This window comes from Lepisosteus platostomus, chromosome 17 (genome assembly GCF_059453375.1).
Source record: "Lepisosteus platostomus isolate fLepPlt1 chromosome 17, fLepPlt1.hap1, whole genome shotgun sequence".
Classification (NCBI taxonomy): Eukaryota; Metazoa; Chordata; class Actinopteri; order Semionotiformes; family Lepisosteidae; genus Lepisosteus; species Lepisosteus platostomus.
In genome coordinates, this window is record NC_142627.1 from 19,476,732 (window position 1) to 19,504,050 (window position 27,319).

Below are 27,319 nucleotides of genomic sequence, written 5' to 3' on the forward strand. Positions count from 1 at the left end.
ACACAGCATTAGTGTACTCACAACAACATAGGCCAGTCTCCCATAATGTCAAAAGTAGGAAAAAAACTTACTATACAAGTGAAAGTATGAATACAAGAACATAAAGGTTACTTTGTACTGAAGAAGATATTTAACATGAAACAGTTTGCTCTGGAAATATTACAGTTCTTTTCAAATCGTCAGGTTTTAAATTTTGTTTTGTGGCATACTCACCAGCAAGTGGAGCATGTCTATGTCAAGAATACAAGGGATGTTCTCCACCTGATCATCTGGAACTAGAGCTGGACACAAACAGATCATTAAAGAATTAAAGTCCTCATATATTTTTTTAAATTAAAACAAGGTTTCTAGGGATATTTTATGGTATAACAGATTTAGATCTGCATTTTCAAGTCATTTTGTCTCAGTACACTGAACACATCCACAACTTTACGGTCCTATACCACAACACTTTAATAACATTTCCCAAATTTCATAAAATAAAGAAATAAACCCACCTGCTAACAGTCTGAGGAAGTGGTTCTGCACCACAGTGAGAGAGGAAACTGTCCAGCATGCAGCCCCAAATCTCGTCAAGGATCTCAAACAGTCATCCTGAAGAGGATTATATTACAGGTTATGATATAAGTAACCAATTAATGAAATTTAACACCAGTATTGGCATTAAATGCTCATGACGTTGCATGTTACAAACTCATGCACGAAAACATGCTGCCATTCCTGACTAACATCTTAGCAAAGGAGTTATGAATGCATAGGTGACTTGAGAAGCACTGAAATAATTTAATAGCAGATAAAATCATAATCAATCTTTTAAGGATTTAAATGTGATTATGAAAAGTAATTGATACAGAAGTCGTGAGAGACGGAATGTCCAAGCTCACCTGTCTGCAAGGCAGACTTCCAAATAAAGGCTTCTCCTCATCAGCTAACAATCTCTCTAGGGAACAAAATGAGAACATTGTTTAAACAGATATCAGCAAACATGTTCTGGCTTTTTAAAAACTTAGGCATAGTAAAAGGAGACTTAAATGCAAACCTGAAAAAGAATAAGCTCTCATACGTCTACTAGAGCATCTTGTAAATTATTAGCTTGCTTCCAGAGCAAGTAGTATTTAACCATTTCTGAGCATTTTTATTGACAAGAAAAACTCTGGAAAGCTAAAAAAATAAAAGGCTTTGAGACTAGAATTCCTAAAAAGACTGATTCTGGTTCAACAGAGTATAGGATTCATTTTATTGTTGAAGGAATTCTGAATTGTGCTCAAGCACATGGGACAATTCTCATTTTCAAATTATAATAAAAATTACTCATTAGTCAAGGATATTTTTCTAAGACCAAAGTTGATCTTTTAAGACCCTGAACCCCGTACATTGATACCAAGAGAGGTGGATATGTCAGCCTCCAGCAGCTGTTAGGATTAGTGGTGTACAGGACCAGGCTTTTCCCTAGGGTGGACTTACCAATGGACTGGATAGTGTAGGCACAGCTGCCCCAGCACATGATAGGCACGCGGGGGTCCTGCTCATTAGGATGGACCTTAAGGCCAACTTTGTAGGTTGCTGTCCCAAATGTGGTCAGCATTTCCTTAATGCTACCTGAGTAAGGGTTCCTACAACATAAGATCACAAAAAGAAACCATGGAATAGAGCACGTTAGCTTTTGGATACTTGATCAAGACGGCAACTGTTCCTGTTCCTTTAACCTCGATGGTGAAAACTTTCCGCTGTCACACTGTTAATACAACAAACATCTCTGCCATTGCTAAACTAATTCACACATAACAGTTTAATAAGCATGACAACTTAAACCTGCAAGTGCCGATTCTTTCATAAATCTTAGCAAGCTGCCATTAAAATCCTGTACCCCATAAAAATCAAAAGCAGTGAAACATTCAACTTCTACCTTAAAACTGCGAGGTTTCATTCCAATCATCACAGCCCTTTTGCAACAGAATTACAGAATCCCATTTATGAAATGGTGCTTACATAGGAATCAGGTCGGGTCTGAATCCCTCTGAAAGCTGATTCTCATCCATTCTCTCTCCATCATCAGCCCCTGGACTACCTGTTAAACACCAGTGTTGGTTAACTGCCAAAAACATTTCAACAGACAGTTTAAATATTTTGCTCCACTATCATTTTTAATGTGAAAATGTTTCTAGTAGCATAAATTGCTTTTTTGACATGTATTTGTTACTGCACTTACATATAAATCAGGTATGAAAGATACATTTTAAAATACAGTTTAATAAAAGAAGCTTTTTATGGTAATTAATTGCAGGATAAGGAACAGAAAATAAAAGCTACCTACACAGTAGCTCTAGCATTTTAATAATGCACATATATTTCCATATTTGCTACTTTTAATTTTACTCACTACTGCTGAATTACTACTTCATAAGCATAAGAAGCTTCACACAGTCTGATCCCAACTATAAAAACAAATGTTTAAAACCAAGACAAATCTGTGAAAAAAGGATAATCTTAAAAACTTACTGGATGAGTCCTGTTTTCTCCGCAAAGAGTGAAGAGCCTTTATCTGCCAGGATACTGTTTTAAGCCACTGGCTCAGGTTGGGTTGCTCTGCCGAACTAAAAGAAAAACAAAGCAAACTGTAATTGGAAAATAAATGGTTCAGTATTATTAAAATGCAGTATCACCACTTATTCGTTCTTTACACAACACCCGCTTTGGAAATGGGCTCATGAAGCACCAGCCATAGAGGTAATAATTATGCCGTGCTTAAAACAGTGCAAGCACACAGAACCGTGGAAAATCTGTTGTGTGGCAAATGCAGGACACTAGAGTACTCCAGCCCACCTGAACACAAAAGTCAGGTCAGTTGTATGCTACTGCTTAAGAATCCTTTTCAAAGTTGGGAAATAAAGCAAGGATTCAAAATCATGATTTCAAGACTGGGTTCATACTGCTCTTCGGTACTCTGTGATATACCTTATATTTAATCCTTTTCCTCCTGTTATGCATCATGACCTAAATGTTTGTCACAAAGGAAGGCACGTTATACAATGTAATGTGAAATGTAATGAGTATTTCCTGCTGGACACAACATAACACCTTTAAAAAGATCTCTTAATTTAGTTATATAGATTATCAATGGACAAAATTAGTTACACAACCTAGTGCTGATAATTGGTGCATAGTTGTGCAGTATGAAGATAAGAGGTTCTGAGTGAACCTTTGCCCTTTAGAGGGCTGTGGAATAGTAATACTGATAAAAGAAACATCTAGGAATCGCATGAGGCTGAAGGAGTTGTATCTCTAGTTGGATCTCCTTAGGAAGTGCCTTGCTGTTCAGGGCAGCTTTCAAGTCTTCTAATCTGTCAATTAAACCTTTTACTTACCTCCTGCTGAGTTTATCCAGAACTGACACGAACACTTTAGCTTCAACCTTAAGAAGCATTTGGACGCGAGCCCAGTAATAATTTTACTCCCTTAAGACATAAGCTTCAGCTCAGGTAAATGGCAGCGCATGACAAATGAATCGATATGATTCATCAAACATATTAAATTCAGAAACGCAAAATTCAATTTTCCAAGTCGCCGTCTCTTTGTGAATTCCGAACTTCTGTATGTGAAGAAACTGTCTGTGTATCTGCTGCCTGGAGGAAAGAAGCGGGTTCATGAAGTGTTGCTGGGGTTCGCCTTTACCTGCTGCAGCTCCTAGACAGGGGCAGGAGAGGTATGACGGTGTTGCTCAGACATTCACACAGGGGGCACAGGAACTCGCCATTCTCCACGTCATAGCTGGTGTGCACTCGCAGGCGCTGCTGCCGCCTCTGCTCCTTCGCCTGCACCGCCTCGAAGTACCTGTGAAGATGTCGGGACAGCCTGTCACACCAACACTCACACCGCAGAGCAGTCAGGTGTCGAAGGGCCTCATGAAAATCCTGAAGGGCTGGTAACCGTACTTACAAAGGATTACTTTTTTGTACATACAGTCAATGTAACATTGTACAAATATAAATGGAAAAACATCCGAAATGGTCTACTCTTCATGTGCATCTGATATTTCCATTCCATCAGCATATACCTATAATTAGTTCTGTATTCTTTGAATATAAAGTACGCATTGCCCTTTTCTTAAGTTTAGCCATCCGTTTATCTGTTCTGCACCTCTTTGTGCCTGTTTGTTCTCCCATTACTTTTTAAGAAACAGCAGGTCTGCTGTACGGATTAAAGTTCTATAGTAAAAACCATGCTTCAGTGCTAGAGATCAGTACTCACCTCTGCCAGCAGTGTGAGTGCATTATGTGTCCACAGCTCCCAGTGTGAGTACCAAAGGATAGGTCAGGGTGCATGAACAGAGGGTCGTGTGTTTCTAAGCACAGGAGACAAAATGTTCAGCTCTTTCTCCCGAGACATACGTTGAACGACGTCCTGTTGACCAAAGTTGTAGTCTGGAATTGTGCAAAATGTTTCTGATGTCCGATTCATCCATTTTTGTTTTTCACAAAACATATGAAATTTATTTTCTTCATATACTCTGAAATGCTACTTATACACTTTGGTTTTTGCTTGTTCATTTAACATGAATTTTAATGGGATATTACATTTACTGTAATTCAATATAATGCAAATATTTTGCCTTCATCCTTTTAGAAATGTATGGGCCAAATCACTTGCAATTCTCTTGGCTACCTTTGGGGTTCTATACATTGAAAATGCAGCCAAATTAAAATATTTAAGAGAAATGTACTTGTCATCTCAGCAGCAATCTTTGTAGTTGCTTAAAACAACACTATCTGTGCTGTTTATTTTCCAATTGCCTTTCCTTTAAATGGTAATGAGTGGTAAGGGCCTTAACTGCATCCAATTTATTGAAAAATACTCATTGCCCTTTAAATAGAACTTTTATTAACTAGTGATTTAAATGTATTTATTACTATATACTACATACAGCTTCATTCCATTGAAAAGAGCAATTACCTGTAAGTTTAATTTAACTACTGGTGAAAACAAATCCACAACCATAAAAGTACCCACTATAAGAAAAAGTTGTAAAACTGCACACATTAAATGCAAGTTAAATTGGAATTGAAGATAAATATCACCTATAAACTTTGTCAACACCTTGTTTCATAATTAGCAGAGCTTAAGTTTGAAAGTGGGAGACACCGTTTGACTCATCTATTTTGCATGCTAGTGGCCAATTAATTCTGAGTATTGCATGTAGCAAGTTATTGAAAGAAACCACATTATCAGGTATGGCAACATAGCTGGATGGCTTGTTCCAGCTGTTCAAATTAATCTGGGGGCAAAGTTACATATGGGTTTACTGCTGTGCCACAGTAATTCTAAAGTTAACTAATCCCCTTGAGTAAAAGTGTTTCCCGTTCTGAAATTAATGTATAGTGTTGTTGATTCCAGTCTTGTTTTGCTGCCGATTTTCAAATCTGTTAGAACCCTTTGTCCTTGTGGTGTGGGGTATTTAACTTCCAAATATACATTCCCTGCCAACTAAACTGTCCAATAAGCCAGAAGATAATAAGAACAATGTAGGAATAGTATCATTTGTTAGTTAAATTATTTCTACTCTTACAGAATATGCATTAAAATTTTATTTACGAAAAGAACAACCTGAAAATTACAAGATTATACTCGATCTTTTCTTCTATTTCAGCAGCATTTCTCCTTTTTCTTGATTAAACTAAATAGAAAACATTTATAACAAGATGTGATTCTCTCAGTTTAAATACCATAGTTCTACTTCTAGTTTACTCTGAAACTGAGAAGAGAGTCTGTCATTCTGTACTAATCCATCCGTAACGACTTAGTATTACTAAGTAATAGTGGTATACTGCTAACGAAATAAATACTTCAACATACAAATGAAATAAAGAACAAGTTTAAGATATTTTCTTATACACTACAAAGCAACGTCAATGGTACAAAGTTGGATGAATTGAGGCATGGAGCACTGATGAGAGCTTCAGCTCTCTTACCAGGATCATGGAACGGCCTCCTCCTGTTTTTGGACATTACAGTGGAGCGCTGCACAAAGGCCGCCAGCACCATGGCTCTGCTATCTGCCCTGATGTCCTGCTCCTCCTGGCACAAGATACAAGTCACCACCTGCCTCTTCTCGCTGACCCTGGTCCGGCGGGGACCTACGCACACCAGGGCAGTATCCGGGGAGGTGGGGCTGGAAAGGAAGAGGTACCAGTGAGACAAAAGCAAATGCCTTTTCATAAGAGCTGAACAAAGGAAGCAAAACACAGACATGAGATGTATGAGAACTGCCATGAGTCACATCATATTGCAAAGTCAATGTCCATCTCTTTAAAGGTCTATTAAGGCAGGCATTCTAACTCTGCACTGTAAACGTGTCTGCTACTGCCTTCAGAAATGGCCACCTGTGCTCCAGAGCTGCAGATGTTGAAGCCTCAAGTTCCTCTAGGCTCTGCTGGAATAGCTCCTTGTTCTCATTGATGAAATGCCGTTGCATTTCTGACATCTGGGCCATGATCTTTTCCCTGCGCAGTCGAGCTATCTCTGCCTTGCGTTTCCTCTCTGCTTTATCCTTGTCCCGCACCATCTACACACAGAGATACAATATTACACAAACAAAGGGGCAGTATCTAGTCATAGTGATTGATAAGAACATAGTTAAATCTCAAAACAAGATGGATGTTGAATTTAATTTGATAGTTGTCTTAATGAATATTAGAATATCAAACCTCAAAAACACAAAAAGATCAATTATATACACCAGACAAAATACATATAGTTGAAATATGCTTAAGTATATACATTTGAAACAATTTAAGACAAGAACTAGAATACTAATCTGTTGGTTAACGATTACTTTTTTATACTTTTCTCATCCATACTTTATTTTGCTTAAATTTTATTATTCTCAAAAAAATGTCTCTCTCCCAATGGTAATATTTACCTCCTCAATGGTCTGCCCTCCTGTTTCAGACATTGGACTAGGAGTAGTCTGCTCACGTATTTTCTTTATGTTGCTGTAAGTCTACAGGGAAAATGATCAGCCCTTAGAAACAAATAGCAAATCTACTTTTAACTTTAATGCAGAAAGATATAATGTGGCATTTTTTTTCTTTTTTTCCCCTCTCTGGATTAAATTAATTACAAATGACAAAAATGTATTTGAAAAGCGATGGAAAGAAAGTTGTACCATATACAGTATATGGTGTCTGCAACTGAAAACTGCTTATACCTTAAAGTTTCTAAGTATGTAAAAGATGTGTTAGGAATTAACTGTACTTGTCACTGATGAACACCCATGCACACAGTTTCTGTACCCAAAGCAATCAAGCACTAAAAGCAACTTCAAAATCTGTTGCTGTCCTGTGCTGCCACCGTGTGGCTGGGACTGCATTTTCTGCCCTGGTTTTGCATATGGCATGACAGCAAACAATACCGCCAGAAAAGACTGATAATCTTTGTGTAGTAAAAGATACAGAATATTTCACTGATCTCCTAACACGGATAAATCACAAATGCTAAATTCCTAAAACATGCAAACATTTCTGTTGTTTATTTTCAGAATGCAGAATTCATTGAAATACCTTTTCACTTTAGAAATTGAAAGTTTGAAAGTCATACCCTTAGTATCCAGGTTATCATATCCTTATGAACCTCAAGGTGTGCTGCATTCTGGAGGGTCTCCAACATGGCCAAGACACTGGGAGAGTTACTGGGAGCTTCACCTGGACCTTGAAAAAGGAAAGGTTACCAAGTCCTTAACTGAACAACCAGAAATATTTTGGGCAGAATGCAATGCAGAATCAAATCAAGGATATTAGTTTCTTAATGCACCACTTAAATTTGATATTCCAAAGGAAAACTCTCCATTCATATAACAAGCAAATTTAAAATAGCAGTTATTGAATAACATTGCAGACTTAACTACTTAACAGTACATCTGATGAATTAAGAAAAAAAGCAATACTGTCTAAGGCACTGAAAATTATTACTGTTCAAACACATGTCCCTGTTGTCTGTGATAGGAATATGAGAACAGTTGGACTCACGGGAGATCTTCAGTGTAAAGTTAAAGGTAACATCATTATCCTCAGAGCTGTTCTCCAGCTGCTGTCTCTCTTCTAACAGGGCCATGCCAATCAGGTGCAGCACCTGCCAGATGGAGAACATCAGTGGGCTGCCAGCAGTCAGACTGCACTCTACAGTGAGACTGCCAGAGGTAAGAAGCCACTGAATTCTGACAATGACAGCACCCTTGAAGCACTACAAAATCAAGAATGTATGCTTTCACCTTCGCTACTGTGTAATGAGAATTTTTTGTTACTTTAACAATACTAGTGGCAAGGGCATTAAATGTGAAAAATTGTGAACTGCTTTGAGTAAGGAAATTGGAACGTGGATTGTCAAAGTATCAAAACATGCAACTTAGAACAATTCAAATGAAGCCTTTTCAAATTGGAAAAAAAAATTAAGTACAGAAAAACAAATATAATAAATAATATAATGTTTAAATATTAAAATTTAATAAGAAAAACACTGCTGGATCTAAACATTTCCTTAAGTTTATTTGCCCGTGCTTGTTGCCTGTTACATACGTACTCTCTGCAGCATGGACTCCGACCAGTAACCCCCACTGGGCTCCACCGCCCACTGAAGCACTGTGCTCAGGATGCTCAGAAAGACATCACACTGCAACAGGTTCACTAGGCTGGCAAAAAGTGGGCAAAAGGGAGGCAGAGCAGGAGGAGGGAGAGCTGAAATAGAGAAACAGAACCATCACTCTCAGTACCACTTCACGTGCCATACTCATTCCCTACATGTCCTCAAATAACATCTTCTCATGGCTTGAAATGACAGAGCCATATACGTTCAGTATTTCAGCCGCCGTTAACAAATGAAGATAGCAGAAAATGTTCTCAGAGAATTTACAAAGACTGCCATTTCTGGAGTGTACCTCTGCTTCCACTTAAATTCATTGGCTTTTCACCGCAAGATAAGCAAACAACTATTAAAGTTCTGTTAACTTTAAACAGTTTGGTCTGTAGATATTTTTCTCCATTTCCTAAATTAGCATTTAGGACTAACACTAAACTTCAATATATATTTGCAATTAGATTTAAATTAGCAGAATTTGAGCACTAAGAAAGAAAAATAATTTGAATCTATTGTAAAAATGAGAACCTGAACATACAACTGCTGAAGGGATAAACTGCAAGGGGCTGTGAAAATTACCTGTGTTTTCTCCATTTTGCCTCTTCAGTTTTCTTTGTGCTTCCTCTGCCTATAAAATCAAAGTGAAGTTAATTTGGTAAATAAATTAGATCAATATTCTTAATTAAAGACAAATGTTAACAATTCCACTAGCTTGTTAATTTACGGACACTTCTACATTGTCTACAGCATTTCATGTTTATAATCTTGTTTTTTTGCTCTTCAAACTCACACTTTTGCAGAAAGTGATCATAAAAACCTATAGAAATCAGAAACCTCCACAATGGGAACAGATATGTACCTTGGACTGGTCTGCTCTGGAATAGTGATAGAAGTACAGATTGAACTCTTTGGCACACTCTGGCCTGAGCTCATACAGGCCCCTCCCTGTCACCCCAGGCTTCCTGAAAATACACCACAAGTCAATGGTACCCATCAGGAAAGCATGGCAATGGATTTAATAGAAAAAATAATCAGCCAAGGGCCCAAAAAAGGAAACATACTTGAATGAAGCGACCAATTCAATGACTTTCTCCATTCCCGTTTCTTTGTTCTCCTAAAGGACAAAGAAAGTTTGTTAGAAGGTGCCAGCATGGCTAGGCGCTAACTGCTTGAGCAGCTACTCCCTGTACTTCACATCCAATGACCTATCCGAGTCTTACTGTGCAGTACTGCAGATGGCAACCAAAAGGCACAAGAGTGTGGCATGACAGTACCATTGACACACAATGTAAAGGACTGGTCTAGGACATCAGTAACAATCCTATAATGAAAATATTTGGCAAACTAATATGCTGTTCAAAAAAAGCTATCTAAAGTACGAGCCAAAAACCCACCAGTGTGTCTATATTTGTCAAGTGTTTCTTTGAATTCACATCTTTATATCTGTGCTGAAAAGAGAAGAACACTTTCTTCGGGTGTGGCTCCACAGCCGAAACGCTTTTTTTCCTCTTCTCTTTTCAGCATGGAATAAATCTTTACTTGATCCTTTACAGCCTACGCATGCTGACGCAGCGACCTACTTGAACTATCTGTATCTGTGGGCTACTCCCTGATAGAGCAGCCTATCTGTAGGACAGGGCGCTGTGCCCCAGGAACCGCAGCCTAGTACTCACATCCTCAGGCAAAGCCTTAACGAGCTCACTGTGCGCCATGGGCCGGATGCAGAGCTGGTGAATGATCTCCCGTTTGACTTCATCGCACCCCTGCACTTGACCAATTCCTTGAGTAAAACGCTCACCTGCACAAGAAACGGAGAGGTGCGTCTGTCATTTCTCCCCGCATGCTCACACTAGAAAAGGCCAAAACCATAGCTGCAGCAGGCAGCAGAGTGCACTCCAGAAAGAGTCCTAAGGCACTTAGTTTTGATCAGAGAATGATGTAATAAATAAAGGTGTCAAACAAGTAGTTTAAGTAGTATGCTATTTGGTGTACAGCGAGACAGAAGTACTCATACAACTGGCCATTATTACAACCTAGACTGATTATGAATTTGGAAAAAGTATAATCACTTTGCTAAGCAATATGATAAGGAAGAAATTCTTCACCAGGTATTATGCAGCTTACCAACAACCATCATGATGAGGTGTAACATTTCCTCAATAAGCGTGTTGTTCTGCTGTATCATGTCCTGTAAGGAACAAAAAAGGAATCAGTATAGCACCAAGCCATTTTAATAACTAAGCAAACAGATCAAAGCTCTATAGAGCAGAAACTGGAAGATTTGTTTAAAATAAAGCAAAATTATGTGAATTACTAATTCACAGCAAAAAATAAAAATAAAGTAGTAAACCATTTACCATTGATTTATTTCTGTGGATATTTTGAAAATAGACCACAGAACTGCAGTAGTTTGAAAGTAGAAAAAGAGAGAAGGAAGCTAGACTGCTTTGACTGGAAGGTCTATTCAATCTTGTCTACCACACAGGTAAATTGGACAGGAAAGTGAGTATACATTAGCACATATAGTGGAACATGAAAATCCAAAGCAGCACAGAGCTCTTAGACTTTGTATTTGCCACAGTGTTATTCTATTTCTACTCGGGTAGTTAAGTAAGGAAGTAACACCTTGTTCGTGTTTTCTCTACCATATCTCTTCCCATAGTCAGCAGTACTGAAGATGTGATAGAGCTCAAACCGACTGAGGACAATCATGAGGAAGTGGTTGGGATCCATCACTGATGCACCTGCCTGAAATTCAAAAAAATATTTTTATTAAAACTGATTAACACAAGGGAGTAACTATGATCCCTACTGACCAGTTCAGGACATTCTGCTGTACTTTCAGCATGCATTTACCATTGATTCCTTCATTTTAGAAGCTGGTTTACCTGGAGCATCATGAGGTCCTTGTCAAACATCTCTACCCTGCATTTCACATTGTGATAGTAATAAATCTGGAAGAAAAACCACACAGGAAAGTGTTGAAACAAAAAAACGTACTCATTTAGCAGATGTTGCTATCAGGTCAAGATGCCAAGATGCAAATGGTGCATACAGAAGCAGTTCCCAATTTAAACATGAACACTGCATTCAAAAGCATTTACAACATTATCATTCGTGTTCTTCTCAGCATTTTTTATACAATTTGCAGCATTCTCATGCATTAATTCAAATATGAACAAAATATTTAAAATTACAAACCAGAAATTATATAAATGGATTTGTTTGGGAAACTATAATATTAACATTTGTATCAGGCACCTTTTTACAGTTGGTTTGAATTATAATATGATTCAATATAAAAGGTTTTTAAACAAAGAAAGCAGAACTACAATCTGGTTTTATGAAGTTAAATCTTCATAAAATCCATCATTTAAAGAGTAAATTTTGCTATGGTGAACAAATTTAAAATGACAGCTGAACAGGGGACGTATTGACTCAGTGTAATGTGCAATCAAAACATAACAGGAACAGACATTAAAACGAACTAAAAGCTTATTTACATCACATTTATTAACACTACTGGTAATTGTCTCAAAGCCCGCTCTAGATCCTTTCTTTTTATTGAGTGGCAAAGCTGAAGTGCAACCACACTGCCAGCCTTTCCTGGTGCTCACCTGATTGACCAGCGAGAAGCCATTTCTCCTCCACATGCCGGCATGGACCTGCGCACAGAGCACCAGGCAGCGCAGGGGATGTTCGATCAGCATGGGTGGACTCAGCTCGCTCTGAGAGGCAGGAACAGATACCATGTTATTCTTAGAAACTGTAATAATGCTTAAACATAAGCAGTTAGGGCTGGCAAAATTCACCTTTGGAAGCTGCAATGGGAAGAATTAAATGAAAAGGTCGCTTTGAAAGGAAGAAGGCACCATATTGAGGTGTTGGTTTTCAGCCACATTACAGTAATTTTGTTTGCTGTACAGGTCCTTCATTCTCAACAAACCATGCCATTACAATCTCAAACCATACTGTAAAATGCATATTACTTTTTAAAGTTTTCCTTAACTTAAAAGAATAGATATAGTCCCTTGTAAAAAAATTACTTACAAGAGGTAACTGCTCAGGAAATCTATAAGCCACTTCAGTTCTGCTTAGAAGAACATGCAAACCTGGAAAGAAATAGGAACAAGAATTTAGGGCAATCTTTTAAATGTCCTTTAGTGGAGATCTGAAAATGCTTATGGGATGGCTATTCAGTGAAATACTGAATTAGGCTGCTTGAGACTTACCTGCCAACAGACGGGAGACAGGCAGGTGGATGCTGACCTTCTCCTGAGAGACACAGTATCTGATTGTGTCAACAGAGTGGCCACACATGCTCAGAGTGATGGGCTGCTCCCCATCTGTGAAGCCACTGTGACAGTGCATCAGTGAGATCAGGCACTTTTTGTAAGCTTCAATCAGGACCTTCTCCTGAACAGCCAAAAAAAACCCAAAACAGATTACAGGATAAAGGGTAACTTTATTGTCTCTAATTCACAATTATTTGCATGGTATATGAACAGCAGCTTATGAACAAGCATGTTATATTCAAATTTAAAATGATGTTAGAGGCAGCTGAGGCGGTGGAAAAAAACGGTGGTAACTGAACAAAGTCGACTGCAAAGTCAAACCTTCACTTACATCTCTTGCACACCACTCCTGCATCATCGAAATGATATGAGTCAACTTCATTTGCAGTGTGAAGGCAGCTTCCCACTCGGGCTCCATTTCAATGTGCTGTCCAACCTGGCGAACTACAGGATCCATGCCCTAAGGATGACATCAAATAGGCCTTTTCTTCTTTGCTAACTTTAAATCGATGCCTTCTGGAGTCCAACCAAAAAGATTTAATTCATTGTATAGGATAAACGTCACAATCGCCCATATTCAAACAATTTACCTGCATGCACTTCAATAGCTCCAGGAAAGCATCAAATCCTTCAAGGAACTTCTCCCTGAGTTGATCGCTCCACTCTGATGGCCGACTGATTAAAACATACCTAAGAAAACCACAACAATTCATATGTTTCCCTGAGGAAATTACTTTGATTCTGAAGACTGTATCTATGAGTAAATCAATTGTAGATGAAACTAAGTATACAGTAAACAAAACCAACAGTATTGATGGGTTTATATGAGCACTGTGAAAATCTAGTGTTCTGATATTTTCATCGTGCAGTACTTAGAAAGAACTTTTCATACAATTGTTCTTATTTAAGCCATCGCTAACCACTGCAGCACTGGCAGCAATGTTTCTAGAAATGCCAAAGACAGCCTTAAAGGCCACAGACAGTACTGCAGCATAAGGTTTGGACTGTTCTGACATGGTGGCATAAGCTTCACTGAATAGCTACAGCATAAGTTCAATGTGTCCTCAGCTATTCTCAGTAATTAAGGGTGAAACCCAATGCAGTAAAACTTAACTGACAAAAACCCATTTTAAGGGCAAAGTTACACATTCCTAGGTGCTTTATTTTTTAAATTGCAGGTAAAGGCTGGCTAAAACTTTATGTAAGCATAATCCAGTCCTACTTCAGGTCTCCAATGAGGCTCTGCACACGGCGGAATTTGAAGGCCTGCTGTGCTGTGTAGCGCTCAAACTGGAAGCGGCCCTGGAGGTCCCTGTGTCGCAGGTGCTCTATGAAAGTGCGGATGATGGTGGCCATCAGGTTCTCCTCCACAATCAGCATCCGTGCCTGAAAGACAGTACTTGCTCAAGAGCCTGCCTCTCACCAGCAATACATGGCTAGGATACACCATTTAAATCCATGCAGCAAGCCTTATAAACTATATCAATGATCCCTTTTTCATCTGGCATTTTAAAATTTCAATAAGACATATTCAATAAAAAATTACAAAAACTGAATCTACATTATTTATTCTTAAAGAAGTTTTGTTCCAAAAACCCTGTAACAGATTTACCCCAGAAAGGCCAGCAGATTGGATTATCTCCATTAAATCATTTTGTATTGGCAAGTCAACATGTAGGAAAAAAATGTACACAACTTGAGGTGATCAACAAGATCAAAGATCAAAACTACTAAATCTGTAGAATTTTTAACAGAAAAACACAACTTGATATTGTATACAGAGAGGTAAGAAAGAACAGCAACCATGCAGCACATCATTAGCACTTTTGTTACTAAATGATTTACATCACACATTCAAATGGACATTCAAAGGGTTTATTTTTTAAGAATCGAGTAGTACAAATAGCACAATCAAGATATAAAATATATTTTACAAAGTTAGCAAGCAAATCATTTCATGAGCAGCAGAAATTCAGCACAAAAATGTCTTACCGCTGCATTCTTAAATTGTGGTATTTATTGAATCTCCATGTTCTTAATGAATACGGTTTAATCCACAACAGTCAATAAGCCTTTGGCCGTTTATTGACTACTTCTAAACTTTTATTTAAAAAAAGATTTTAAATTGACGGGATTAAATTAAGTTGGAACCACTGCTGCCGTAAGATGTCGCAGGTAATACTGCAGGTGTCTTGTGTAGGCTCTCACTCCAGCTTACACTAGTCTGCTCACCATTACACATACTCACCAGCGAGGGCACCGTGAATATTTGCACGGAGAGGTCAGTAACCGAGAACTCTCTGTCGTGGTCATCTTTCACAAAGTCACTCTGCAATCGTTCAAAATTCTAATGGGAAGGCAAAGAAGAGGCAAAAGTGGGGACGCTCAGTGCGTTCAGAAGCCAAGCCTGTACAGTACTCACCATAGTGGGCACAGTGAAGAGCTGGACAGACATAGACGTCACTGACATTACACGCTCGTGATCATCCTCCATAAAATCTGTCTGTAGCCTCCGGTAATTCTAAACAACAAGGGGGGGGGAAATTCACCTCCAGGTCAATGGCCTCACACTGCATTACTCTTCAGCAATGACCTGTCCCCCTTCCCAAATTATTAGTGTAGCCAATTATTTGGACGCAATTTGGTTCAGAAAGACCTCCTTTTTAAAACAAAACACTTCGTACTCGTCTTTTAATTTCTTGGCTGCAAGAAAGAAAAGATTATCCAAAGCCCTGTATCAGATCACAACAGTAACCCCTGTGCGAAAGCTATCTGTAAAGCTCTGGTGCAGGACAGTAGAATTATTGCAGAGAGAGAAGCAGCACTATCCTCTTTATTAGAATTTTACATACGATAATAACTACCAGTTTATGATTTTAAGTAGCAACTACGGTTCTGCAATTAAAAACATGAACCATTTTTGGTTTGGCTGATAATATAAGATTTCAATAAACAGCATCATAACAAAAATCGGCATCTTTAGCAAGCATTAGTCTTGCTATTTAAAGGTTTCCCGTGTTACATATTAGTAAAGGATACCTGTAGCCCAAAAAGAAAACATTCTCCAAGTTATTTACAGCTTTACAAGTTCTTTACATCAAAAAATTTTGCAAAATGATTTTTAAACAAACCTGTTTACCCATAATTTCTGTTTGACACTTTATGCAGCCGTGTGAACTTCAGGCACTCACACGCTGTCTGCACACCTGGTTCAGAAATGGGTGAGATTTATGGCTGTCGATTCCTTATGTGCCAAAAAAAGTTACAATGCAAACTCATCTCCAGACAAAGATGAAGAAGGATCAAATTGGTATAACTCAGCAATCTGTGCAAAAAGCAGTAATGAGCACTCCCTCTTGGATGTTTTAACACTATATTACGAAATATATTTTTCCAATATTTTTTATTCTAATGGCTATATCAAATTATATAAGAATGAAAGATACAAAATACTATTATGAATATGTTATATTTATTTCCAAGCATAATATTGGGTTTTAGTTAAACAAAAGCTGACAAAACTATAAAATAGAACAACAATCGATAATCATAGAAAACCCAAGACATCAGGTAACCAACCTGAAGTCTTTATTATTTTTACCACCAGCAATAAGAACTACAGCTCCAAAAACAGTTAATGAGAACTGAAGGCTACTGTATGAACTGCTATTGCTGTTTGAAATAAAATTTGAGTACAACCTTATTTGATTAGAATGTCTTCTATCCATTATAAAATGAATTTCTCCATCAGGAAATGGCTGTTAATGTTGCTTCTTATACAGTATTAATGGATTCAAGTTTTAGTATTGTCCTGTATCAAGTGTGTCCTCAAAACCATTAGAATGATCCTTAAAACTATGCACATCCTATGTTTTTGGGAAATGGCAGGAAGGGCCTGAAATTGTTACTAAAGAATTTGACCACATATTTTTAATGAAATAACCATTCACTGTTTTTCACTACAGGTTCTATAAATGCCTTAAAATGTGCAGTTGACCCCTGTAAAATGAGGAACTGCTCATTTTATAAAGTATAACCATAATGAGCATGACAACAAACGTCAAAAATTACATTTTGACAATTTGGAAAAGTATAAGAAAACTTTGAATGTATTTGATATTTAAATATTCAGAAACAATTAAGAACTGCTGAGGGTAATTCACAATTTGCTGGTAGGAGATTTTTTTCAGCCACACTGAAGTTGGGGAACTAGTATTACAGATAATGTTAAAGCTGATAGACACCAAAAATAATAAATCTAAGAAAACTGACAAACACATTCTGCCTATTTCATCTTGCCTCCCTGGAGTTGACAGGCACTGAAAATGATCACAGAGACAGCCCCACAGTTTCAGCGCAATGCAATTGACCCCAAAACATGCATTTTCCCAAAAATAAAAAAGTGAACTTACTTTTGCAAACTGTATGGCAAACAGTTTCTTGTACTTCAGGTCCATAAGAAGGCTGATCATGAACAACTGATGATATACGCTCCTGGCACCTGGAAAAGCAATCAGACAAGCTTTTTAACCCAGGCACAGCAGACACCAATGAAACCTATTATGGGATTACTTCTGCTAAATATGATGAGATTTTAATAAAATGATCAAGACCATCTAACAAACAATTCACATCTGTCACAACACATGCAAGTGTATTACTGTGTGTGTCAGCCATCGTCCCTTCCACCAGGGAACACATACGCAGAAATTTAAATTGGTTTGAAAAATAGAATTCACCTTTTCCTGTCTGCATGGTAAAGTGCAGTTCTGTACACGGAGCCCTCAGGGAGAAATTACAGAACTCATGATAAGGCTGAAGAAGAGGAGTCTCAGCACTGCATTAACCTTTTCTCTCCACTTGGGACTTTGCACCTCTTCACCTTGGGTATTCTATAACTGCTATCAGTCCAGTAACATTTACAATAGTGGTCCCTTCTGAGGTATAAAGCTATATTTTGCCATAAATCACAGTGGTATTGTAAAAAGGAAATAATATAAAAACTGGAATAGTAAATGGACATTGAGAAATAAATACAGGCTGCAACTTACTTTAGGTGCTCAAAGTTCGTTACTTCTATGTTTTGTTGTTTTAATAGTTCCAGAAAAGAGTATCCATTTAAGGTTTAATTTGTGCCAAAATTAAATTAAGCTTCACTATAAATATATATAGAAATGTACGTAATGCAAGCACAAGAAAATCCATTTGACCCCTGGAGGAGTCACACGGTAAGTGGAGCAGGTTTGTTTCAGGTCCTCTGAGACGGTGTATCCGGTCTCACCTTTCCAGAGTTTGGAGTCGCACAGCATCAGCTTGTCCACCAGCGAGGAGTCCTCCCCGTCAGGACCCTTCTGCAGCCCCACCCGGCACAGGATCCTCCTCAGTCCATCTGCAATTCAAACACAAAACACCAACGTTTACTTCAGTACAGTCTTTTGCACACGTGGGATTACCCACTCCTTCTTTCATTTTAAATCATTCTTCAGCCCTTGACGGCCCCCTTTACTAAACTTTTTTTACTGCAAAGTAATCTACAAAAAAATGATTCAATTTAACATTTGAAATGATCATTTACTGAAAATGAAGGCAATACCTAAAAAGAAAGAAGACAGAGAAAACATACTGTACCGTGATGGCTGATGATATCAATCAAAGTGTCAAGAATAACAAAAGTTGTGTACCACAGTAATGGCCATTTCCAAGTATACATATTTCTAAGAAAATGTTAAGACAATTATATTCAATTCCACACTTGACTTTAAGATGTGTACTATTCTGGTGTGTAGTAAATATACTAACAAAAAAAAGTAAGAAGCTTTGTTAATTACTTGTTGAAGGCACTATGAAATTATTAAAAACGTCAAGGAGAGTATTTAAGCTATAAATCCTTTATACAACCACGTAAGTCAGCTACTTATGTTTTTACTTACAATGACAACTTGGCGAAGCCTCATACCGACTGTGTAAATAATACAAACAAAACCACTGTTCTGAGAAAGTCGCCTCACCTGAGTATCCAATGATGTGTCCAAGCCAGGACAGGACCTTGAGGCCAAAGCACTGATGAGCAACAACAGAGGAGTGCATCACTTGTACCTTCAGGGGCTTAGACTGCCGGCTGGTGTTCCTCTGCAATACACAAGACAACTTAACAGAGACTGGAAAAGCTGACTGCTGTTGGTTTATGCTGCAAACCTCAATCAGCTGATGTAAAACTCCTTAAAATAAGTAGTGTAAAATATTAAATGGGAATGAACGTTTTGCAAACCATGTAGTGGTAACTTACAATATATTTCAGAGTAAAGAAGTAGTTTCCAACACAAAACATATGCAATTAATAAAACTTAAAATATTTTACTACTCACAACTATGACTGATTTAGCTTGCTCGCAGAACTGAAAGTCTCCATATCGCACTGATTTTCTGCCCTGAAGAGGAAGAAAAGGTAGCATTAAGCAAGGAAAGCAACAAAACATATGTGCACTCATTGTATGAGAAACTGGTACACCTCACATTATTATTTTTATGTTATATTTTAATTTCATGCAATAAACACATGAATGTGTTTACATCCCTTATATTAAACAGGAAGCAACTCTACAGGTCATAATTAGAAAAAAATTGACAGTAGCCTTTGAAAGCCATTTTACATGCTACTGATATATAAAACCCATATTCACACACAAGTCAAGAAAAAAATTCTCAAAGTGCCTAGTGCAGGAGGGGAACAAAATTTGAATATAGCAATAAAAAAATCTTACGTCTCTATCAACTGTTGTGGCAAAGCTGACAGCTTCTTTTTGTGAGCAATTGACAGCTTTCTGTAGTGTGTAGATCACCTGCTCGTAGGTGTGCACCTCATCGTTGAACAGCATGCAGTAATACGTATCTGCTTTTTCTCTGAAACATTAAGTGAGAGGTTAGAACTTCTGATGAAAAAAAGCGCCTTATAAAAGCTTCTTCCTCATAATGACGGACAGCATTTAATGCCTTGGGGGTCCGTGCTTCTGGTATGATGCTGATGAGACTGCTATCGAACCCCTTGTTTTCGCCATAGGTAATGAAGCCATAGTTTCCACTATTTTTTCTCATGCTTCATGAAGAATGTTTGCACTGTTAGCGAATATCAAGCACAATAAATTGTCAAAATCACTCACAATAGCTCCAAGCCTGTGGGCAATTCCTCCTCTTTCTCCCAGGTCAGCATGTCCACAGCGTACTTCAGCATGATGGAGAAGATGTTGTAGGCATGAGCAATCATGTCCTCAGAGAGGTGGGCCAATGGGTCCTGAGGTCATACAACACCAAATGTTAACATCCTTTGGACATTTTTGGTTCACTTCTAAAACCAACAAAATATAAACCTCAGGACAAGTAGAAAATAAATCTCACCCAAATGTGACTTCATTCCTTATACCAGTGTTGAGAGGGATATAAGATCAGTAGTGGTACAGTAGTAACATAGCACCTTATTGTAAACTGTCTTAATCAATAAACGAACAATGGTATTGTATATTACTAGGTTCAACATTTTTCTTAGAAAACTCATTAGGGAACAGATAAAGACAAAAGTCGTAGCCAGTGGGATTTTTTTATTTACATTTGAGAAGTGTTTTGAATACGCAGAAGCACTAGGGTAATAAAAAGCATCATTCACAACACATGGCAGTGTAATCGGACAAACCATTTATGTTGCCTTACCTCTTCTGTCCAGTCACTGATGTTTGGCTCATGTTTCTGACAGTAAGGACCCTTCTTCCAGGCCTCTGTGTCCCCACAGTCACAAAAACCCCCTCCTCCAGAGGTTGTCATCTGCAGCAGATATGTTAGCAAATATGACTGATGTTAGACTGCTTCCGAGTGATCAGAGCATCCCACTAAGTTAACCACGGTGCCCTAACTTATCTGGTCAAAGAAAAGAAAATAATACCCAGTGGGCTTTATGCTCTTACCCTGTAGCGGTGATCTCTATGGACACTGCCCAGGAAACACTCCATACACAGAACACAGGTAGGGTCAGATGCACACTCCCTTAAAAAGTAAAATAACTGCCATCAAAAAGAGTATAGAAAGGTACTTATTCAGAAACATACAGCTCATATTTAGAATAAGCTAAAATTCAGTTTCATCAGACTTCAAGTGAGTAAAGTTAAAGGATCAGCTTTTGAAGTAAGTTTCAGAGTATTCAGTTTTGATTCCTTTGAATTTCATATTTACCAACCATATGGACTGAATGCCACACATGTATACTCAAATATCCCATGTAAATTTAAGTTTTTTGCCCTTGCAGACTTTAAAAAAATCAGCATAAAAACTACAAAACCTTAAAAAAATCAGAATTCTATAATTACAATCCATCTTTTTAATAAACACAATCACTATAAGTGTGCAAATTATCACACTAGTTTTGCTGCCCTTCAAATGAACTAATTTTTCTTGAAATAAACTCTTTCAAGAGGTGAACTTAGAGAAGACCTTCTATTTTTCACAGGAGCTCCTAATACAGATTTTAAGGAGAAAGTGCATTATATGCAATGGGGCTTTAAAGATGACCTTTGCTGGTTAAATACAAGTGTTTGGCAGCTTGATTAGTGGTGACTGATAAAAAAGGTTCTAATGCTCTGCTTTGTACCATCACAGTATTAACCGCATAAGAGCTGCTGGATAAATCGGCTTTCTCTCCCTTCGTCCTGATCCGATTTCATAATCCTTTAAGTAGTAACAGTTTATCACAAATACTTAGAACTATGCAAGACAATATACTATTAAAAAAATAAAAACCCGATAAGCTTACATCATCCTTGCCAAATCCATTAGGTTACTCCTACATCACATAAGATTAAACATCTTAGGATGACGAAACCTAGCTAAATTGAGACTATGAACATTGAATAAGACACTGACCTGCTTTTGAGACAAATGCATCTTATCACAGGACATTCTAATGATTTTTCACTGGGCTGTCCTAAATTTTCATAAATTGTCATAAATAAAACACAACGTTCATTCGAACGAGTCTTTAGAATGAGTCTTTAAAAATTCAGATAAGGCATTATGTAAAGTTTTACATCCAGTGAATATTGCATGAGGCTGATTTAACTACAGGACAGAAACGAATACTTTGTAACAAAAAAAGCCTAACTAGGTGAAGAAATGGTACTGTTTTGCATCTAAGTATCTAATTTTTTTAAAATTCTGAAACTAGGAGTACAGGTGTTTATATATTGTATATATACAAACACTGAACATTAAAAAAAAACTATGCAAAAAATTAAAATTTAGTTATGAGAACAATCTTTTTTGTAGCCCGATGCACTGATACTTTATTGAACTCACATTACATATTTAAATCCATTATGCTGATTACCATTTTTCATCAACAAAGTTGTTTAATAGGAGGTTTACTGTGAAAATCATAGCATAGTAGTGAATGAGACCACAACTGAAAGAAAACAAAAGCTGTGCATTTGTAATACATGCTTTCCACCAGGTTGGAGATGGTGTCTTTTGGGATTCTGTTCTATTACTATTAAACAGCCTGGAAACGTGTACCGGTATAATGGTCACTGAGCCCTAGATGCCACATCAGATCAGCTCATCCCAACAAATACTCAATGGTGGACAAGTTTGATAAGTAGGGCTCCACAGTATAACTGTGACAACTCTTCTTGTTGTGTCTTTTAAAGACTCACTGTAAACCCAGCAATTTTAACTCAGCTCAACTATAACTTTTATTCAAACTCAGATTTGAATAATCACTAGTTTGACTGAATCTTGTAACTATCTCTTGCCATTTTTAGGAATTGTTCAGCAGCTTAGCTATTGCCATCGTCATACAGACTTCATTACTGTCTGAATTTTTACACAGGTTTGATTAAACTTGCTCTGTCAGCACCATTTGAAATAAGCATGATATATCTGAAAGGAGGAAATAAATGTTAATCCATTTTTAAGAATTCTTAAAAACACTAGATATGTTATACAAATACTAGGAACAAACTTTTAGGAAATTTTAAAATGGTAAACAAAATTAAGAATACAAAAATTCAACTGCTACTGCATTTCAGATACAGTATATAACTGTACAAAATATTCAAAATAAGACAAAGCATGATCTTAAAAGTGATTTTATATAATTACATAAACATCTTACCAAACTGTTTGTGCCCATTCAACAAATGCAATGAAAAACAAATCAAGTAATTTCATACGGCTGCTGCAACAATTACGTTTGGTCTGATTAACTACTGCTTTCAGTCCAGTTTGTAATGCTAGGAATGCAGACTGACCAATAAAGCCTGTGACTTTATTTAAGCCATATTATACCTGCAGGAATATGTAGGTTCTCCAACTTTGAAGACATGTCCACAGAGATGGGAGGGCTTGTTGGCTTGCTCCAGTTTGGACAGGCCGACGGTGGGATCCTCGTCACACAGGTACCACTCCAGGGGCGCCAGCAGGATCAGCTGAGCCCAGAGGTCCTCACTCTTGGGGTTCAAATTTGGGCCGAGGCAGTAAATTTTCGGCACATTTTGGGCCAAGTGCCAGTAAATCTCTTTTGGAAGGTCGGAAGCGTGGCGCCATTTCTGTAATGACAAATGATTTTCACTTGGATACAACTGGATGACCCACTGGTCTTAAACTGCTGCATGGTACTTAAGTGGCAGGTTGTGGCTGCTGCAATGTCGGCCTTTTCCTGTCAGATCTTTTGTAAATAAAGAAGGCACGAAGAAGTGCTGGCCTTTACCTCATTAATGTGAAAACTGACTATGAACTTTGGAAACTTAAAAGCCTTTTCCAGGTTGTGTTGTTGCTCTTCACAAAGCTCCAGTGACTCTGTATATAATAGAATATCAGTGATACTGAGGCAGTCATTGACAGCAGACCAAACAAGATTAGTAACCACAAAATTACAATCATTTGGAAAATAAGTAAATGTGTATTTCCCAAAGAGCTACTGCATTGCAGTTTGATAAAGGAACAAGGGCACACAGCCAACAAAGGGGCCGTTGAAGTGCCTGTTTGACTATTTGTACAGAACCAGAAAAAAGCATGATATTCCAAAACAGCTGATCCGGGCTGATAAGAAGATCTGTGGCTTGCATCCCTACCACTGCCATGTGTTCACTGGGCTATTCTTTGTTGTGCACAGCAAACTGGCAACTGACTGTGTAAGAACAGCTTAGAGTATCTCTTCCTAATGTGTTAATTATAAGATCTTTTGTATTCTATAGTAATCCAATCTGATAAAAACTACAGAGAAGCCACATGATGTCATTAGAGGCTGAATAATGTTGAATGACATTTTATACAGTATTTAACGGACAGAAAAACTGCTGCTAAGAACTTCCAATAATACTGGAGCCTACTCAAATATTTAAGTTATGGTTAGTCCCACAAAATTCAAAAAGCATTTACAGAGTATTACAAAAACAAAATGTTAATTATACACTTTTGAGGCAAATACAAAATCCTCACTTTCTGCAGTTTTGGTATAATGATTTTATTATTTTGTTATACTGCAGTGTTCTTAGGAGTGTGTATTTAAACTGACTGCTATCACAAAAGACCTACAGCAATATCCCCAAATCATAGTTGTTTAGAAAAAAATATTGTAAGTCTAGTTTTATTTTTAAGAGAATGCAGACAACCCAAATGCACATAAACAGTCAAGGGATTTCAATTTCATTACCAATAACATTAAAATGGGAACTCTTTATTTTGCACTCAATTGAAATGTGTTTCTCTGCAGAGCTATAACAATGACAGAGAGACTAACATAACCACAACCTACTCATCAGGACAATCTGGGGGTCACTGGTCAAAACCTGGCACTACAGGCACAGATCATAAGCTAGTATTGTTAAATACATTTTACTAACCTTTTTTTAACCAAATTTTACCAAAGAGGCCAGACAAACCAACTTGCAAAATGCAAGAAAAACACTAACAGGCTATTTCAAATTGTTCTGTACTATTAATAATTCTATAGGCAGCCATTTGGTTTTATTAATTTGCCATAACTTATTAGAAAACCTTCTACCAAAGTAGATTAAAAGGCACAAACACACAGATAAGGGCAAATAAACCAAGTTTAATCAAGTGAATCAAAAGATGTAGGTGTTAAAATTATGACTTATTCCAAAATGAAATTTCTAAATTAAGCTAAGCGAAAAGTGTCAGCAACATGAAAAATCAGAAAGATACTTCTGTTGACACAGGTAAGATCTGCAACTCATCATATCACAAAATAGTTGGCAACACTATTAGTATGAAATGTGAAAGTAAAGTAAGAAGGCCGAATTCGGTTCTATACCTACACCTAGAAAAACTAAGCAAATCGTCAAAAATTCTAAAAAGTGGGGAAAATGTCAAAATACCGTCACTGTTAGAAAAAAAACTGAGTAAAAATAAAGCAAACGCCGTCACCGATTATGTGGAAATCAAAAATGTCAAAATATATAAAGCTCGACTTCCAGGTAACCAACCTCATATTTAGAAAGAAAAGTACTGAAAATAAACTAGATCATAAAAATCAGGTATACATCCTCGACAAACCCTGTAAATGGCCTAATCGCATCGGACATTACTAATGAAAGCGCTGTCCAAATGTTTCTTAAATACACAGTAATTTCTAATACATTATATTCTGCATAATTATGTTTGTACGTCGGGAGACACGAACGCTCCTGTACCTACTGATCAAATTGTAACAACATCTGTAAGAAAAAATTGGTTTCTGCACTGAAACTAAACACAGACGGACAACCCAATGGTGAATTTATAAAGGGAATACTCCTTTCTTAACCACTATGCGTATGCCAAGTTTTGTCACTCAAGACAATGTACATTTTCTTTTGGGGGCTGTTATTTTCCTCAGCAGTAAGAAAAACACGGCCCCCAACCATAACAGAAAGTCCTTAAGGAAATCACGTTATTTCTCGCAAAAACGAGGTTCACGTTTTTCTGAGGCCTGATATATCGAAGCCCCGTGTGTTGCATTATAATAGTGTCGCCTACCAAAGCTGTATCCCTGGGTGAAAAATCAAGAAATTCCCCATTCGGAGGGGGTGATGCATCAACATCAGCCTCGGCAGCCGCCATCTTCCTTCACAACCGAAAGACAGGAAGCGGAAATCAGCCGTTCGTTGAACTTCCGTTCCATATAAGCAGGTACAGACACGTACAGCATACCAGTAGCGTGAAGCTAGCTACACTCGGCGACACGAGTGATCCGGAAGTGTATGTAAATAGCCGAATTTCAATCAAAATATACCATACAGGTTTCAAGAACTTGGTGGCAGTGACAGCTGACTTATAAAGTAACCAGAGCTGCCTACCTTTAAGGTAAAAAAAAGAGTAGACCCGGCCCACAACATTAAAGCATGAAATAAATATAACGTTTTAGTCTGGAGCACTATTTCCAAGTAACTATACAAAAATAATTAAGCTTCCAACCCTGTAAAAAATAAAATTTCAGAGTGGGCAATAACAATATGGGCAATTATCAAACTTTTAAAACATTAAAAATTATCAAACTGCAAGTCGATGGATCCGATATTATTGAGCTAAATGGGCCGAGTTTGTAACCTTACATCCTTCTTCTCATGACTTGTTTTTCTTGCCTTAAATCAGTCCCCTACAAGTGACCGTATGGTATAGAGAGCTAGACAAGTATGAAGGCTAGTCCCGATGGCATCCAGTGTGGGATAATTTCTCTTGTATCACAGCTAACTGATCCATGCTAAACACAGAATATGCAACTCCATGACTGTTCATGAGGGTGGCACATTGGTTAGTCCTGCAGCCTTGCAGTACAGGGCCCCAGGGTTTGATTCTGGAACTGAGCCGCTATCTGTGTGGAATTTGTCTGTTCTCATTGTGTTCTTGTTCCTTCCACTGTCCAAAGGCTTTCTGCTTCTGGTGTGAGTGTGCACATGCTTGTATCTGTGTGTGCAATGCGATGGGCTGTTCCATCCGTGGTGTACCCCATGCTTGCTAAGATAGGCTCCTGCTCCCACCTGGAGTTGGATACAGCAGTTAGAGGATGACTGATGATGTGATTGTACAGCTGAGCCCCGACCTGCTCCATCTCAAAACGATTCTCAAGTTACTGTTCAGGCTATTTTTCCATAGTTTATCTACAGCCACAGAATGTATTCTCAAAATGTATGGATGTGATGTTCTTATGTTATTGCACTTAGTTGCATTCCTTTGTAGAAATTGTTCTTGTGAAGAGAAGTGACTTTGTATTGCAACTCTGACAGTATATTCAGACACTTTCTCATGACATCAGGACCTTTTTGATTTGCGCCCTTTTCTCTGAATGTATTTATATTTGTTGTTGAATAAAAAAGTAAACAAAAACATGAAGGCAACTGGTTACATGACCTCTACTG

The 27,319-nt window shown here is 37.7% G+C and overlaps 1 protein-coding gene across 2 annotated transcripts in view; it reads right to left on the minus strand.

The window, feature by feature from the left end:
* Positions 1-26,067, minus strand: part of ubr2 (ubiquitin protein ligase E3 component n-recognin 2) — a 32,731-nt gene extending 6,664 nt beyond the window's left edge. The window contains exons 1-38 of one of the 2 annotated variants that reach the window (XM_088610176.1): positions 25,941-26,067; positions 23,247-23,506; positions 20,873-20,951; positions 20,622-20,732; positions 20,078-20,208; positions 19,682-19,820; positions 19,286-19,348; positions 18,929-19,049; positions 18,202-18,309; positions 17,333-17,421; positions 15,169-15,267; positions 14,143-14,306; positions 13,511-13,610; positions 13,252-13,380; positions 12,858-13,041; positions 12,676-12,737; positions 12,243-12,353; positions 11,514-11,579; positions 11,251-11,373; positions 10,750-10,813; positions 10,299-10,423; positions 9,687-9,739; positions 9,485-9,587; positions 9,205-9,253; positions 8,572-8,726; positions 8,022-8,124; positions 7,594-7,703; positions 6,917-6,997; positions 6,378-6,559; positions 5,967-6,166; positions 4,249-4,342; positions 3,673-3,831; positions 2,500-2,594; positions 1,990-2,068; positions 1,465-1,613; positions 885-940; positions 498-594; positions 214-281 (exon numbers count right to left, since the gene is read on the minus strand). In XM_088610176.1, coding sequence (XP_088466302.1) covers positions 214-281; positions 498-594; positions 885-940; positions 1,465-1,613; positions 1,990-2,068; positions 2,500-2,594; positions 3,673-3,831; positions 4,249-4,342; positions 5,967-6,166; positions 6,378-6,559; positions 6,917-6,997; positions 7,594-7,703; positions 8,022-8,124; positions 8,572-8,726; positions 9,205-9,253; positions 9,485-9,587; positions 9,687-9,739; positions 10,299-10,423; positions 10,750-10,813; positions 11,251-11,373; positions 11,514-11,579; positions 12,243-12,353; positions 12,676-12,737; positions 12,858-13,041; positions 13,252-13,380; positions 13,511-13,610; positions 14,143-14,306; positions 15,169-15,267; positions 17,333-17,421; positions 18,202-18,309; positions 18,929-19,049; positions 19,286-19,348; positions 19,682-19,820; positions 20,078-20,208; positions 20,622-20,732; positions 20,873-20,951; positions 23,247-23,506; positions 25,941-26,024 — 4,245 coding nt within the window. In that variant the 5' untranslated portion in view covers positions 26,025-26,067. Of the gene's footprint in view, positions 1-213; positions 282-497; positions 595-884; positions 941-1,464; positions 1,614-1,989; positions 2,069-2,499; positions 2,595-3,672; positions 3,832-4,248; positions 4,343-5,966; positions 6,167-6,377; positions 6,560-6,916; positions 6,998-7,593; positions 7,704-8,021; positions 8,125-8,571; positions 8,727-9,204; positions 9,254-9,484; positions 9,588-9,686; positions 9,740-10,298; positions 10,424-10,749; positions 10,814-11,250; positions 11,374-11,513; positions 11,580-12,242; positions 12,354-12,675; positions 12,738-12,857; positions 13,042-13,251; positions 13,381-13,510; positions 13,611-14,142; positions 14,307-15,168; positions 15,268-15,342; positions 15,442-17,332; positions 17,422-18,201; positions 18,310-18,928; positions 19,050-19,285; positions 19,349-19,681; positions 19,821-20,077; positions 20,209-20,621; positions 20,733-20,872; positions 20,952-23,246; positions 23,507-25,940 lie in introns of both variants that reach the window. The other variant, XM_088610177.1, reaches the window with a different exon arrangement.
* Positions 26,068-27,319: the final 1,252 nt, after the last annotated feature.